The sequence below is a fragment of the Nipponia nippon genome, unplaced genomic scaffold (genome assembly GCF_047370975.1).
Source record: "Nipponia nippon isolate SJK-2023a ecotype South Korea unplaced genomic scaffold, ASM4737097v1 scaffold_10, whole genome shotgun sequence".
In the NCBI taxonomy this organism is placed as follows: Eukaryota; Metazoa; Chordata; class Aves; order Pelecaniformes; family Threskiornithidae; genus Nipponia; species Nipponia nippon.
Genome location: NW_028262291.1, coordinates 19,853,926 through 19,871,144, shown reverse-complemented (window position 1 = coordinate 19,871,144; position 17,219 = coordinate 19,853,926). Strand labels below are relative to the sequence as shown.

Sequence of the window (17,219 nt, the reverse complement as noted above, 5' to 3'; positions counted from 1 at the left end):
TCAAAGTACTCATTAACAGAACTACTATTTATTTAAAGACTGAATTTGAAGTGATCAAATTAAGTGCTTAAAATAGAATTCATACAAAAAATTTCTACCTGGCAAACCTTCTTTCAATGACAGTTGTTACAGTGGTGTTGCAAAGGACCACTTAGTACATTCATGTAAGTACTTCAGCTGGAAGGGAAGTAAGACTCTCTTCCCCATCCCCTTTTCTGATGAAGTAATCTACCAGAGGCGGCACAGCAGGTCAGTAGCTGGGATGGGAGAACTACCACCTCCCTGCTGCTTCTCTTGACTAGGCTGAGTAGAAAGACACCTGCATTGTTGATGAGGCACTGATGGTTGATTAATGCATGGACAGTCTCCAGTGATTCCCCCATAGGGACCTGTGCACGCATACGCTTGGAAAAAGTAAAGTACAGCGCACCATCCTTTGGGTCAGGGATGAACCTGATTGTTTTTCAAAACAATAGCTACAGAGAGAACCACACAGCCCCACAGCTGTGGGTTGCTACTATAAAATATTTTTGAGCAAAAGAAATCCATACATTTCTTTTCAATATACCTCTTCCCAGTATCTGGTGGCTGCTTTTCGTGGAGAAATCAACTCTCCCATGCTCTCATTGTTCATTCTGTAAAACAGCAATACAGATAAGGACAAAAGGCAGGCAGAAACTAGGAACAGAACAAGGACATGAACCTGCAGGAAAAGCAGTGTGTGATGTGTCTTCCTGTGTGTGAACAAAACCAGAGTAAGCATGCTTTTCTCTTTATTTTTTTCTTTCAATAAATAAGAGTTTTTTTTACTTACTGATTTTTTTTTTTCTCTTAGATTCTCGGACTCACCTTTGCAATGACCATGTATTGTCAGGTAGTCAAGGCAGACACCTACTGTGCATAGATACCATTCCCAATCTTTCTGCTCCTCCTCCAAAGGACACAGGAGAAATCTCCTTCATGCTCATTCATCTGACCTTCCCCCCCCTCCCCCCCTTTGTACTATAAACTGTGTATAATGCTATCTTTCTGAAGATTTTGTGAATCACCCCACTTTACTGAAGGAGGAAGAAAAGTCAGTACTTGAACTGGCACAGGTAAGAAGCAGCCTTGTCTTTAAACAGAAGAAAACCTCCAAAGAGCAATGGTTCCTTTTCTGTGGCCTATGGGAAAGGCAAAGGAGGCTGCTTATGAGGGGCTGATCTGCAAACCAGTGTTAGGAAAAGGTTGCACTGAGGCAACCTCTGCAAAACCTGCCAGGTTACCTTCCTGCATTTCATGGTCTGGACGAGAAGGTGTAGAAAATGAGCGTTCTTCAGCACAGAAAGAAGGTACAGAGTAGCTAGCACTGAATGCAGTTGTAATTTTACCACAGTTTGCACACAGCTAAAATGTCAAGATCAAGCAGCCCTGCCTCCAAGTGTCTCAAGATGATTTTGTAGCCAGGAGAGGATCATCTTCAGAAATATGTTATTTTAAAGGAGTATTTTTAGTCTTACGCACTGCAAAGTCAGGCTTTTAATCAGAATCTGTACAGTGAGATCTGGCTGTTAAGGGAAAACAATATTGGACATTGTCTCACTTATTAATTGCCAGTGGCATATAGATGGTTGACTGTATATGTAATATATATTACATTCATATACACATACTGTTCTGAAAGGAGGTGAAAATACCCAGCATCTAACCTCAGAAAGAGGGAACCTTTCTCTATCCCATTTTACATTCCAACTGAAATAACTGAGTATTATTTCTTGTAGGAGGCACTATCAGTTATACCTCTGGGAAACAAGTAATTACTTTCAGCTGTATCTTTATTTCAGTAAACAACTTGTGAGTGGGCTCTCTCTGTCATTCTACTATGGTTTTATTTTTTATCATCCCTGTTTCAAGTTAGTCTGCCAAAAAATATCACTCCTTTCCACACTTGAAGATCTGTACAAAGCTGTCAGCTGTTCCTTCCCTGAATGTCACCATTTCATTAATTTACTTTGGGATATCATCATCTATCTGCAGGTATGATAGAGTTTGTCTTGCTGAGGAAAAATTTTTTTGCACATTGCTCATTTTTCTGAGAGTTATTAAGACTTCAGATGTTTTTATGCTTAGCTTTTTTTTTTTTTCAGCTGCATGCTTACAACAGCCAAGACACATCAGTCTTCGTTAGAACTTGAGTCACCTCAGTTCTGTTTTTCAGACCCATCTCCCTCTGCCTGGCTGTTGGCTAGAATATGCCCCACACTTTCTGGAATTTGCAGAAATCAAAATCATAACTTTTCTTAGCCAGAAAACAACCACCAGTTGCCTGATTTCCCCACCCTGCACTGGTAAATGAAGTAATTTATGTAGTACCCTTCTGTGCACGCCTTCTAGTGATGAGGTTAAGAATCAGATGTTTCCTATTGTTCAAACAATTGCCCAGATAATGCACATGTGACAGTGAGCAGCTGAAGCACCCCAGGGAAAGGAGACAGCAGGGAACAGGCAAACAGAGTGATGCAGCCAGCCTTTGAGGACCTCTCAACCACTGACAATAGACCATAGACACCGCAACCATGGTGCCCTGTTTTCCCAGAAAGCCCAACGCAGCCATTCCTACTGTGACAGACTAGAAGCATGCATCAAGTTCAGGCAAAAAAAGCTACCCTGTACCTTTAGTGCTTACAACAGCAGGTCTCAGCTATAAGTGACAATTTGCTTTGATTTAAAGGCAATTTCCAGCAGTAAAGCTGGACTCACCAACCCACAGCCTATTGAACACCTGTAAGTAACCCTTTTCTGGACCTGCACCATTAACAAATACTACTCTCACTGCTTAGGTTTTGGGGTTTTTTTTCCACTTTGCTGACGCCCTGCAGTGTTCTCACCCTCAGGCCCAAACTATTCCATGTTTTGTGGGGAAGTGCTTAGGACAGTCTGGTGTGTGAAAGGGCAAGTATCTTCCAAAAATCTTACCCCCCACCTTTATGCATCAACCTCTGTAGCATGGGGCATTTAGCTGTGCAGTCTAAGTGAAAGTAGTGTGCATTTTACGTGGATTCCCAATAGCTCATTATCATGGCAACCTCACCACCACTGAACAATTTTACTGCCATGCTAACAAGCCCTGATAAATGTTAACAGATCTTAACCCAAGACAGAGGTTAAACTGAGCAAGTAGCCCACACGCAGGCACCCCGTACCCCAAGCAAGAGACTTACTCCTGGTGTTACAATCACCACAGTCTCAATGCTCTCTGCTTCCTGAGCTCAGGCTGGCTGTCAACAGTCCTGCTCTTCAAAAGACCGTGCAAGTTTGTTCCTTCCCTCTCTCCACTCTGTTCCTTTCTTACCTGCATAGACACAATTCCACAATTAGATGTACCATTCATTCTTCGCATGGTTTATAGTTTGTACACTCAGGTGCTCCTGCTGACAGCTCAGAGTTTCCACCACTGAAAAGCAGCATAACAGAGTGATGAATACATTAATAAAACAATGTTTTTTTAAGAAAGATAAAAGGTAGACAAGTCTATTTGTAGTGATCCCTGCCATTAAAAATTAACACAGAGACAGCAGGCTGATGATGGCTCAGTTGATAAGAGCAAACCGTTGTGCAACAGAGCTCCCGCACAGGGCAATTCTCATCAGTCTGCCTGATGGCAGTGTAGGGAGAAGAGAGATCACAAGCCCTCATCCTGTGAGTCTCCCAATAATATGTGCTGAGCTCCTAGAGAAGACTGCTAGACTTCAGCTAAATCTACAGAAGAAACAAAATGAGAAACAGAGACTGAAGACAAGTCACACTTTGTGGTTCCCTCTAATCATTTTCCACAGTTTAGGTGTCTTTACAACAAGATAAACTGCGTCAGTTTTCAAAAACACGCATCTATAGGGAGTATGAGCAATACTCACTTTGTAAATCCTAGTCACTGCAACAGAAACATACGGCACTAACTGCTGAAAGAAAAAAAAAAAAGGCAGACCACACATTGCCACTAATAGTTCTTTTTTTAAACGCTACCCTTACACTGCCAACTGAGAGGCTACTGCAACTTGTTTTTAATTTGAACTGGACTATTTTCTATATTTGATGTTATTAAGTCTCTTCACACAGGCCAAACAGATGTTATGGTGCTTAAAGCATTACCAGCACAATCCAATTTCAAACCTCTGAACATACTGCCTATAACAAGCCTCAGACTTACCATATTTTCTTTTTAAAAGCATTGCATCCTTTCTCTGCTGACGAGGTCAGCATGTTTTGTGATATGTAACAGCAACAATCTTTAAGAACCAAAAAAAGATAGTTCCATATTATGCATAAAACTTCATGTCGAACTAGTTGAGTATAAATAAATACCCTGTAGTACATAATATCCATTTAAAAGGCTACTTATGTCGTATGTACGCAGAGCAACACAGAAGTCATTCCAATTGCCTCCATTAGTGTTTTGTCACTTTTAGTAAAGTCTTTTATATTCTTTTCACTTCTTATCTTTAAACATGAAGGAGGACTCAATACATTTAAATTAAAGACAGAACCAAAGGCAACAAAGACATTGAATGAGAGCACTCCTAATTTATACTCATTGCTCTTGCTGCTTACTAACAAGATGTGAAGGCACAGGGCGCATGGCTGAACCTACTGAATTCAGCAACATCAGGATTTAGCTTTTATATTCAGTCCAACATACTTCTGGCTTTTCATCTTCACAATTATAACAACATATATGTAGATATATTTAATAGAATATGGTTTATTTTCCTGTACAGTAACTGTCAGTAGCAGCCAAATCTTATTGCTTGTACAACAGAATTATTTAGCTCCACATCTTATAGTGCACAAATCACTGAAATTCACTTTCTGTTCTATGAATATTTCTTTGTTCCTCCCCCTCAAATAGAATAAACACATAAAGGTTTATACTTCTGTCTAATAATTACCATTGGAATGAAGCATTGTATGATTTATAATATGGAGAGGAAGGAACTGCACAGAAGCTGTAAAAATATTTTATCTTGCATCAGCAATATGGCTGCTATGCAAATCCACACAAGCTCCTCACTCCTCACAAACTAATTAAGAACTGGTTATGTCTTTCAGTGCACATGGCTCCTGGCTGCCTCTCCCCCCATTCATAGATAGGACAGGAGGTTGTTAGCATGGAGAAAGTTAAAGCCATTCACTTACCCCTTAGCTTCATTGTTGTGCTATAAATGTGGCACCAAAGGTAAGCAACAGAAACCAGCAGCTGATTGTGGCATTTATTTTAAAACCAGACTCTTTATTAACTTTGTCTGCAAGGATTCCTGCTAAGTGTGAATGATCTTCATAGATACAGAGTTAGACAATTCACAGTAAAAACAAGTCAGGACTCGCCATGGGAAATTTTGTTTGGATTCCATTGTGAGTTCTCCTACATTGTCACCGGTATCTTACCACAGTGGCCAGGTCTTCTCAGTTCTTTGGATTCTGTCACTGCAACTACAATGATACATTTTTGTGCATTCGTATAAAGAGCAAAATTTAAAATATACATTTTATTTTTTAAAAGTTATTAAATATTCTTTAAAGTTTACAACAGAATGTCTTTTGTATTCTTTATAATCAACTACACTACAAGCTACTACTACAGTGAGTATATACCTACCCAAAGATTTGTGTGTGCAAGTGTGCACACACAGTGTATGCAATTAAAAAAAAAAAAATACACAGCATACTTTTTTGTCATTTCTCATTACCTATCTTTGATTTGACCTATCCTTCCTTATAGGGTGTTTTTTTAAGTGGCTTACCCATTCCCAGGTAAATTTACACCCCTTTCTGTTTCCTCTTAAGGGCAACCTGGAAATTATGTGATCATCAGTAACAATTCAGAAAATACTGGGAGATCACGTTTACAGTGTAACAAAATACTTAGACCCAAACCCAATTATTTTCTGTTTAGAACTTGTCTGTTACTGATAATTTTGAAACCAAATTACTTTCTTTTTCTGAGGTGGTTGCATATATTCAGAAATTACATAGAAAAACTTAGAAAATTAACACCAGACTGTGTTAAAATGGAACAACTAGGAACTCCTACTATGTCAGATCAGAAAAAAGGGTCTGGTTAGCTAGGTATCTTGTCTGAAGTCTTGTCTAACACTGCCTTTTTCAATACAATTTATTGTGCCCTCCAGGTCAAACAAACAGCTTCGCAAGTGAAACTGCCTCTAAACTGGGTGCATTCTGAACACCACCGCAGGCATACTATTGAAAGTGTAAGGGTAGATACAACCTGAAAGTAGAGACCCAGAGGTTTTAGAGGTTGTTGAAGGAAACCTCATAAAGGATAACCCAAACCTTTGGTGGAAGTTGTTTACAACTCCCTCAATTCAGTTGGCACATTTATGTTACTTGAATTTTCTTCATCCCATTAAGCATACCACTAGATGGTCCAATTAACCACATCTATCTTTAATCCCTTTCTGACTTTGTGAAACCTTCTACTTCAGTCTTACAGCGTAGCAGTGAATTTCACAATTTCATCATGCCGTATACATTTAAAAGAACCCTTTTTACATGGATTTTAACATGTTGCCTTTCAATGTCATTTATTCACCACTGATTCTACACTTTACAGCCTAATTTGTCTTTCCACTAAAGCTTAAACCTGGGTAATGGAGTACACTATTGATTTTCAAGATCCCATTGTTTCAAAAAACTAAGCCCAGCAGCTATCCTAGTTCAGTTGTCTTTGCTTTTTGAACTACATGTTGGCATAGACAGAGGTGTTTCTATTTTAATCAACAGCTAGCCTAGTATTTCAGCTGACATCTTGCTATTATTCTCAAATGTACTTAACACAACTGGGAATATCAGGCTTAGCTAATTATGCTAGCTGCATAATATAAAGTACTTTCTGTCTGCATGGCGATAATTTTCAGAGACTTAAGGGTAGGCTATGAAACTTCATCCAAAGTTTTGCCTTGAGACATCAAAAGTGCAAAATACAGAGCCCTATGTGTCTTACCTTCCCGTACGTTAAAAAGCCAAACAAACATTCACTACCAAATCTACACCAGTGCATGTCAGACAGCTACACAGAGGGCCTATAAGTCATCTTGCAATGCATGGGTTTTTTTTTTTTTTTTTTTTTTTTTTGATGAAGAAATGGCTGATCAGTTAAACTCATTTCTCAAACAACTCCCTGGTATCTTTTATGCAGAAATTGTTTAGGCAGAACATTTTGTTACTACAGAATTGCTTAACAGAGACTTCCCTGTGCTTGTGGTTACAAGAATAACTTGAAAGGATGGGATCCTTATCCACTATAAACCTCCTCTTACATTCCCATGGCACTGCTATTACAGAATATGGGTCAAATCACAAAAGCCAACAAAATAAAATAAAAACCTGGATATAATTAAATCTATATAAAACAAAGTACAGCATAAAAAAGCAACTGTTAATGTGTATTGCTTATGTGTTTATTTTTCCATATGGACAAGAGTTTCAGGTGTGAAGCATTCATCTGGACAATACTAAAATTACTATAGAAATAAAGGGATTTCAGGAACTGGTTTGTGAAAGTCTGTTCAGATGCACCTCATTATCTCCCTCCTCCACAAATACCTTTCCTTGGCTGTAAAGCTTAAGCCCATCTCTGCTCCACCCCTTCCACCTCTCGGTAGAGGTTACCATTTAAATCTGCTGTTCTGCACACAGGGATACCTGGTTAATCAAGAGCCCAGTCTGCCAAATGCAGAGGGGATTCACTTATTTGTATTTTATAACTTTAAGTGCCCAAGGATAGACATATTGCATGGCTTTATGAAATTCAGGTTTGACATTGAGTGAGGAGACCATAGTCCCTACATAGCAGAGAAAAGCGAGTACTATAACCAAGTAATTCATGTCAGCCTAGTTACGGACCTAACTAGTGACTAAAGCTGAATTGCTCTCAATGATGTCCTCAATTCCCCGATGCAAGCCTGCAGATGGCTAGATGAGCACTGTTATCAAGCAGAACTGGCACTAGTTGTTCAGCATTCTCCAGGGAGACTAATGCTGTAGGGATTTTTTTTTTTTTCCTTTTTTTCTTTTAACCCAATTTACCTTGGAAACTTGTTCACTGTTATTGTATCATCCATCAATGCAATTAACTGATTCTGATATTCTATCTCAGCTTGGATAATAAACACCCAGAATATTGAGGTAAAAAATGCCTCAGCCTAGAAATGTTGCCATTACCGTTCTTTTGAAATACTCATATGCATCCACATGCTACCGAGGTGCCTGGAGCGGCATATGCATGCCCATATTTTGTACCGTGGCAACCTAACTGCCCAAGATAACTTCTACCAAAAAGAAAAAAAGGGGCAATTCTCAGTTCTCTCATTTTCAGGCTCTCATTTCTCAAGGAATTGAAGCCTCCCCCCAAGGGAGTTAAAGCTGTTTACAAACTCAATTAAGATGAAGAATTTGCAAGTACTCCAGGAAAAGAGCACTTCACAATGGTGCTGCTTCTAGTGCTTTCTTGGAACCTCTCCTCTCACCCTATGAGCCTATACTAGATAGCTTATGACAGTCAAAGTCACTAAAAGCTTCTTTATAATCCTCAGAGCACCACACAATCCTGCTCCCTCCCCACCAGTGGCCACTGTCTCTGCACCTGTATTAACTTCATCTGAAAGTCATATTGGCATTAGTTGAATAGGGAGGCTGCACGGAGCTACAAGTAAAGCTATTTGGGAAAATTCTTCATGCTGTGAGCTCAGCTGCAGGAACTGGACACACAAGTATGTTAGAAAGAGAAACAGGAATATTTCCCCCTAGAAGCCAGAGGTGCTTTGACTGTTCTCCTGGTGAGCAGCTAAGTTATGCTACTTTGTCTCTCAAGAACAGAGATACCTTGAAACCTCACGGTTGAAAATACTCCTCCTTTTGAGGGAAGAACAGAAATTGTGAACTCAGACCTGTGCACAACTGAAGGAATTATGGATTTGCAAATGCAAACACAAGAGTACATAGACTGAATTGATGTGTCATACCAACTCACTTTCCCTAAACAAAATAACTCACCAGCTTGGAAGTACAGCTTGTTGTCATGGAACTTGCGTGATGTTTGGTGCTAATAAAATTTAAAGTTTTAAATCTCCTTCTGTGAAGTCCGTGCATTAAAGTTCTTCCCTATTAAACACCTTCTTACTCCTAACTGTGCACCACAGCTGGTTACCCTGACACAATACAATCTTTGTTATCAAAAGGTCCTTTGAAATAAGCGCTCGCAGGTTTAAAAGAATTATCACATGAAAAACTGGTACAATTAAAAGCTTGCTGCAAATCACACTCTCTTGTTCCTGATGGAATCAATTCAAAAATCTATGGATGTATGTTCTCAAAACTAGAATATTCCAATGCAAGCAATCTTTGCTATGGATGACACAGGACTCCAGCTTATCCAGACTTCTGCACCAGGAAAGGTGAGGAAGAAAAGGGAAACTACAAATAACAGGTATGAAAGAACACAGATGGAAAATACGGGAGAAAGTTGGAAATGAACAAGAGACCTGGGCAGTCAACACCTGGCACCTGAGCAGACAGTTTGTCCCCACTGTAAGGTACAAAAATACAGCAGTATCCCATGAAATACATGGTCAGCTCATTCACAATAGACACAGTGTTATTTTAGAAAGGCGGTCCCAGAACTGAATCAGGGCTGCAGTGTGGATAAAGTCCCTCTATATATTGTTCCTCCTTGTCCCCATGATTTAGCAGATTTGAGGTCTTTGAGTCTTGTGTAGATGGTGGTTCTCTCAGTTCTAGTACTAAAGAAGTCCTTCCGTGTCACACACTGTGATTCAGTGTGTATGACAAAAGCTGCGATGCCCTACTGGTACTGCAGCTGGCGGCAATCAGTCTATTCCGTCGATAGAGTCTTCATCTTGCCACCCCTGGCTGATACAGGTAATACAGGTAACTTCCTAGCAAAGGCACTGCAGCTGATCCTGTCACCAGGAGAAGGGGGGGGGGGCGGGGAAGTCACCAACCCCATCTAGCATATACAAGGTCAATTTTGTTTAGCATTTTTCCTTGAGCCTGCTTTCATCCTGTTCCAAGTGCTTTCCTGTCCTCTTCAGACTGCAATCTCACCTACTCCTCCCCCTCCTAGGTGCTGCAGGTTCACTGAGCTACTGAAGGACACTGGAATACTCAGATGAGGAAAACAGTTACAAGGGGTACAGGCACTGATTTCTTTTACATCCTCCAACCTTCAGTACTTCCAGCCTCACAGGAGATCAATCCAGGTAGCAGTGGGGGTGAATTTATATGTAATTTAAACATGACTGAAAACTGCCGAGATCCATGACATTTAAAAGAACCCAGCGTGTCACAGCTGATGTGTCACTGGTCACACGGAGCGGAGTGTCCTGCAAGTTAAAACGCTTTCTTAACATCAGTGCAATTACACAGAACATAAGGGTGTTCAGCTACACAATCAGATCTAGTACCGAACAACTGAGTGCCCTGCTGCCTTATTTTCACAAGCAGCTCTGGTGAAATATAAACAGAAATTTGGGACAACGCTGCCATTCTCAGTGCTGACGATGCAAGCTTATTTCATTTTCATTTTAATTTAGTGAGCTCTCACTGAAAATTAAAGATTCCCTGAGAGCTTTTATAGCATGAAGTGAAGTGGCAAATTAAATTGAAATTGAGATAATCCCCAGAAGTGTGTACACAAGTAAAGCAACTCTAAGTCCAGACACCTTTTAGACTGGTAAGTTCTTACATAAATAAGAAAAAGCAATCTCCTACAATGAAAATATTTTCAAGCCTTTCAATTTGTCTGAAGAAATCCCAGAATGCATCACATTGTGTCTACACAATCATTGCAGTGGGACTACTCAGATCTCTATCAGAGAATGAAGTACTATTGAAATGGGTTACATGAACGAGAAGCACCACAGAATTTCACAGACAGGAGTTTAAAAGAGTCAGGCAGCCAGCCGAGCCAGTCTTTTTCAAATTTCCTCTGGCTACCTTACTGAGAGCACTATCGCAAGCCTCAACATAATTTTCACTTCAATATTTTCAAATAGCAACATTTGTTTATTTGAAAGCCTAAGCAAGATCTCTGTTCAGGTAGGAAAGTTGCTCAGCTCTGCAACTCGTGTTTTCCAGGTCTGCATAAAATTATTCCTGTGGCAACAATATAATAAGAAGTGAAAACCCACACGGAATGACACTCTGGGTGTACAGATGTACACAGAAGGAATTTAAGCCCCTGTGAATGAAAGTAGATTTGCCAGTAGGCAAGGTTGTGCTGTAGTTTCAGTTATGTCTTCAGAGCAATTTTTGAAGTAGAGAATATGATGATTCCCCAGGGAAACTGCACAACCACAATGCCTAAGCATATTTAAAGATTATTATTCAGGGCTTTTAAATCCAGCTCTATGTTTCCATTAATCCACTGAGCTGCCAGCCCAATCTCACATTGGCAGGCTCACTCGCTGTCTAACAATAGAGAGCTTATTAAATATTAAGGTCTTAATCTTAAGTACTTCTGTATGACTGAGAAATCCTGAACAGTGCACAGAAGATAAACATTTTCCCACTAAAAATATATATACACAGTGGTATTAGATAAAGGCAAATGTCCCCACACTAGCAGGAGAATTGTGTAATAAATCCATTCATTTTAAAGCAGCCCGTGTGTCCCCGCAGTCACATTCTCCCCCACTTGTCTAGACCCAGGGTTCACAGGCTTACCTCTGAACGACAAAAGCTCACTTTTTGCCTGCCTTGAAATGCCAGCTTAGCAATTAGAAAGAGGTTCACGGCAGGATTCACACTACTCTGATAATGCTGATGAGAAACACTACAGGTAAAGAGACAGACAGATAAACAGTTGGTTAGCAACACACCTGATACTTGATCTCTGCTACTTTCCATTATATTATTTAAAAAAGCATTCAGCCAAGATAGCGTTTGCTTAAAAATTAGGCTAACTAAAATGCATAAGCTGGATACGTATTCAATACAAGATTTTCTGAAAAATCATTTTCCACCTAACAGGGAAGGGGGGGTACGGGGACATCTAGTCAGATGGATTACCTTCCTCTTGTATTTCAGCTGGTTCACTTCAGATCTAGTACAGCTTGGGGTGGTGGTGGGGAAACCAGGAAAGCATTTAGGTGAGATTTTTAGCTTTTCATACTGTTAAGGCATTCCACTGGACCCAACGGTAAGACAGATGGTCACCAGGAAAACAGTCAGCAGCAAATGAGGGTTCTGTCTGGGACCTCTCCTGTGGAAAGGGGCCAGGGAGTACCCACAAGGGTGCTGAAACCCCACTTGCCTCTTAGATGGAAGATCTATAGTGCAAGCAGTCCTGCTGCCCCCTGAAGCAGCCCTGGGAGCTCATGGGGAGTGTGGCTTGTTACACTGTCTGAGGAACTAAGACCTTCCCAGATGAGATAATTCTTTTGTCTTCTTTCTCTGTGCTCTTCTCTCCAACCCAAGTTTTCTACTGCAGCCAGATCTGCTCCTCTCTGCACAGCATCACCATTCCCCTGAGGGCTGGCATGCTGAAATCCCTCTGCCAGGTATCAGAGGCACAGCACCTTCTCTACAAACAGAAATACAAACTTGAATTTCCCTTTCTAGACTCTAGACAGGCTCAGATATCAAATGATGGTCAGACAGGTATTACACCCACAGGGGCAAAACTTGGATGTTGCCAAAAATGGAAGAAATAAGGAGCTTAAAGTCTGTGTGTACACATGCAAACCTAGAGGTGAATCAAAACTAGTATACTGGATTTAGTCCTGAGGTAAAACACGATGAAGCAAAACACGAGGCAGCTGCCTGAGGTTCTTCCAGCGTGCCTAAACCAGGGACCTCAGCACAGGCTGGCAGAGACACTGACCTGCTCTGTGCTAGGGGACGCCACTTTGACACAGGTAGCACATGGGCACTGCCATTCCTGTTATGCTATTTATACGTGGACCCAAGAGAGCAGTTGCAAAACCAAAGTACTCACAAAAATTTTCCATTATATTGTCAGATCTCAAAATGCAAAGTTACCATTTGGATGTATTTGGCTAGAGGTTTAGCTGAGGCTCAGCCTCGTGTTTCCCTGACCCAGGTCATCTACAGGCCCATCAGTATGGAACAAAGTACTTCAGTATTCATGTTTGAGGACCATGATTAACATTTCATAAAATCAAGTTCTGCAGGTACTGCAATAAAGTGAGGAGGTACTGAGGGCTAGAAAACACATAAGCCTTCAAAACCCTCGGAAGGGATAATACAGCATGCAGAATTCTGTAAGTCGTTTTGTACTGCAAGTCAATCCCTTTATTAACAGGGGATTACAACAATCACAGCATTCGGTTCATTCACACACACAACACCCATGTATTAACTCCTATATATGCAAAATTTAATTCAGTGATATACTCCTGCAGTGTACTCTTCTGCCGCCCTCCCCAAGCTTTTTACCTATAAGAATGTCAGTACCTCAGATTTAAATTTCTAAAGCTGTCCTAGATTACTGCAGAGCACGGCTCTTCACAACAGCCCAGAGGACTGCGGTTTCTACGTTTACCCAGAATTCTATGAATCTTTGTCCTTCTTCCACTAGTGGCTGACATGACCGTAGCAGGGAAATGGTAAGGTCTGCAATGGGACTAGTTTAAAACAAATAAACAATATTCAAATTCTGTTGTAAGACCTACAGGCCAGCCCTTGAAACAACTGTAGATTTGGTAATAAAATGATCTTCCACTTATCGGTTCTTTTTGTGTGTGCACTAGCTTAGTTCGTTCATGCTTTATTCCATACTTGAACACCTATTTTATAAGAACAGCCTTTAGAAATACTCACTGTACATGTTTACAAATGCTTCTTTATGCAGAAGCAACAAAAACAAAACACAGAATCATTTTAACGGACAAAACACTTGAGGTGAAAAATAGTTTGAAGAAAAATAATGTGTTACTTACGTAAGCACAGAAAGTAATTATTCTGATAACATGCAGAACAATCCACAAGCCATTAAATAAAAATAAGCATTTCGGCTTCTTTCTAAATAAATTCTTTTATAATCTCCTCTCTTGATAAGTAAGCTAAGTTTGCCTTGCTAGAAATTCTATATGCCCTAGCATAAAGCTTGGCAGACCTATCTCATCATAATTTAATTTCTTTCCTTATCCTTCTTAATTCTTAAAGTTTAATTTAACATTGACAGGAATGAGCCAGAATAGTTCAAATTAAGTGGAGAACAGCCATTATTATGAGTGCACGTTTTACCAAACAGTTCCGAATACTGGAAATGAAACGGATTTATTCTCCAAAGTATTACCAGTCCTCAGACCACAATTCTGCAGACAGATCTATTAGCACCTAATGTACATTTTGAGATAGACCATATATGGGGGACAGGCCATGATGGAGACTCAAAACCAGGGATACTTTTAAAGGCGATTCAACAAGGCACTGTAGGCATCTTTAATTTTGTGCAAATAATTGACTTCAGCTTAACTTTCCTAAATAACTTCTGATACACATTTTCAATAGTGGTCAGGTGGTTGGACTAGATGATTATTGCAGGTCCCTTCCAACTGGAAGTATTCTGTTCCAATATTAACGGCAAAAGCATGAGACATTTATCAGGGATCAAAATTATCACAATAATTTTGAAACTAAACCAAACATCCTTCCTCAGGGTGATGCACATTCGAGGGGCTACTTACAAAATCATGCCTTTCAGCTGAACATCACAAGTTTTACTGCCTGACAGAAAGCAAAGCTTTACAGTGAAAGAAAAGCATCGGAGGGCTTACCAGGTGCTGCTCACTTTCAGCACTGCATTTCCAGACCACTCCAATACAATCAGGAATTCAAAAACATTTTCATGTGCAGTGAGTCATGCCGTTATCCTCCTGCTTTGTTAGTGGCTGGTTGGGGTGACATCTCCCCATCATCATGAAGAAACTGCCCAAATTTAAGTGCCTGACACCTGCACTGTAGAATGCTTCTCGCTAAGCAAAGCTTTCACTATTTTGGGTTTGCTCTGAAATTAGAAGTAAACTCTTTCAGATGCAACCGTTTACTTCCTGAAAAGCCCCAAGTGAGTTATTTGATGCTGCCAGTGGAAATACCTTAAAAAGCAAAAGGGTATTATTAGAAAAGTAGCATTATCAATAAAAACTGGCTGAGCTATACAACTTCACAGCATAGCTCTGTTCTCCTTGTCATCATTCAGAATCACCATCTACTCTGCCCTTCCAAATAATGGTTTTAAATTTTCTGCTGGAGGGGGGAAAAGGCATTATTACTTCTTTTGATTCCTTCCATTCTCACTGAGTCAACATAACTGCAGGAGATGAAGCAGGATTATGTTTTCGTTTGAGATTCATTAAAAGAGCTGCAATCAAGCTGCAGCTGCACTGCTAAATTCAGTTTTAATTATAAACAACAACAAAAATCCTAGAAAACAAATGGGCTCCCAGACATGCAAGTCAGTGGCAAAATGGGGCCTGTGGAATCTTTAAGCAGTGATGGTGCCTGAACACCAACAGCACTTGAATGCCAGCAAAAAAAATGCTTTCACTTACAAAGAAAACAGCTTGGAAATGAAAGTTGAGCAGCAGTTCGACTCAGACATCGCACAAACACAGAGACCACACAGTCACTGTCAAAGGAGAGAAGTATATCCCCTTATCCCCTGAAGTGCATATGCAAGCAAGATTAAAAAGCACAAGATGAGCCATGCAAACGTGATCCACTACAGAGCCTTCTGTCTTTTTTTTTTTTTCCCCCCAGCTTATCCAGGTAACATGCAGAAAATGCCACAAGTACCAAGGTGCTGGAAAAAATATTCAGATATTGGGGGGGGTGGGGGGGTGGACAGAAGATGCCTCACAGCAATAACAATTTAGCTAATGGCAGGAGAAATAAAACACCATTATTCTCCCTTTAAAGTGTATAATCTGTGATTTCATGACTAGGAAAATATTCAGGCCTTTTAAAGATCCAGCTACTGTCTGTGACTTTCTGACTTATTGCAGTAGTTAATTCCTCCACCTGATCTCATGTTCTGCAAATTACTATTTCCATTTATCCTTTGTAGAGTTACTTGTCTCTATCTACAAGCAAAGCCATTTTCCTTTAATCTGCAGTGGAAAGGGGAGGGACTCATCACTTCTCACAGTATCACTCAGAACAGCAGCATGCTCTGTTCACTTTGGCATGCACACAACCTCAACTTGTTGTCAACAGATTGTTCTGCAGCGAGTAAGTTTGAGAAGACCCTCACAGTGTCACTGAGGAAGGGACCCTGCTTTGCTCTGGCCTGTTCTGGTTTCCAATGACTCAGCAGCAGGGCCTAGCCAGCAGGTGATGGGAGAGAGAGTCAGAAACCTTGGCTCCCATTCGACTTTGTGACAGACTAATTACCTGACACTGAAAAAGTAATTTTCTCTTTTGTTTCCCCTTCATCCTTTGTCTGCCAGGTCTCTTTAAGGTTGTGTGCTCTTTGGAACACTGTCCTCTTCTAACTCTGGGAAGCCTACCTGTTTTTTCGGTGCAGTTATTATCCCTAACAACCAAGGGCTCCTGAGAGGGAGAGGGAAAAGGCTTCTCATATACCTGATAAATGAGTTTAATACTGCACACACTTGAAATTCAAATTATACACCACTATATGTACCTGGGAAAGCAATGAGAATTTACACTATTCATGTTGTCATCTACAAAATTCACTCAGTAACTTAACTCTCTGCCAAAAAGCACTGGGAGAAGCCATCAGAACAGTAACCTTAGTTTTTACAAATATATATGCCCAGGATACAGCATTGACTCTGCCAAAATATTTCATATTCCTTGGCTCCAAGACAGACAAGGCTCAAAAATGCACAGAGATGATCCTGGGAACACAGGAGTTTGGGTTTCATTTCGCTAAGTCTAGCTCTCTGCTGCTCCTACAAGAGGCAGAAAAGGAGAAAGCGTGTTTTTTCTGAAAGCAATTGCTTTGCCCCATTCCCTTCCTCTCATCTCCCCTCAAGCAGCCATGAGCACTGTTTCCCTTTCCTGCCCTGCCCACCACTTTAAGAGACACAGGCACATAAGCTCAATAGCTACTGCCAAGGGGAGAAGATGAAATCTGAAAACAAACCTGGGACCTTGCTCATGCCAAAGGTTTAAGCACTCTGTGTTAGAAAGAACAGGAAAGTCCTCGTTCTGGG

The 17,219-nt window shown here is 40.5% G+C and overlaps 2 protein-coding genes across 23 annotated transcripts in view; one reads left to right on the top strand and one right to left on the bottom strand.

Moving 5' to 3' along the window:
- TSPAN4 (tetraspanin 4) overlaps positions 1 to 1,849 on the top strand; it is a 443,271-nt gene extending 441,422 nt beyond the window's left edge. For all 22 annotated transcript variants that reach the window (XM_087745837.1, XM_087745828.1, XM_087745825.1 and 19 more), the window contains one exon: positions 836 to 1,849. In XM_087745837.1, the coding sequence (XP_087601963.1) occupies positions 836 to 904 (69 nt within the window). In that variant the 3' untranslated portion in view covers positions 905 to 1,849. The remainder of the gene's footprint in view (positions 1 to 835) is intronic.
- Positions 1,850 to 2,087: 238 nt separating this feature from the next.
- Positions 2,088 to 17,219, bottom strand: part of CHID1 (chitinase domain containing 1) — a 149,694-nt gene continuing 134,562 nt past the window's right edge. Inside the window, exons 13-14 of the transcript XR_015701872.1 lie at positions 11,740 to 11,848; positions 2,088 to 10,397 (exon numbers count right to left, since the gene is read on the bottom strand). The gene's annotated coding sequence lies outside the window, so the exon portion shown is untranslated. The remainder of the gene's footprint in view (positions 10,398 to 11,739; positions 11,849 to 17,219) is intronic.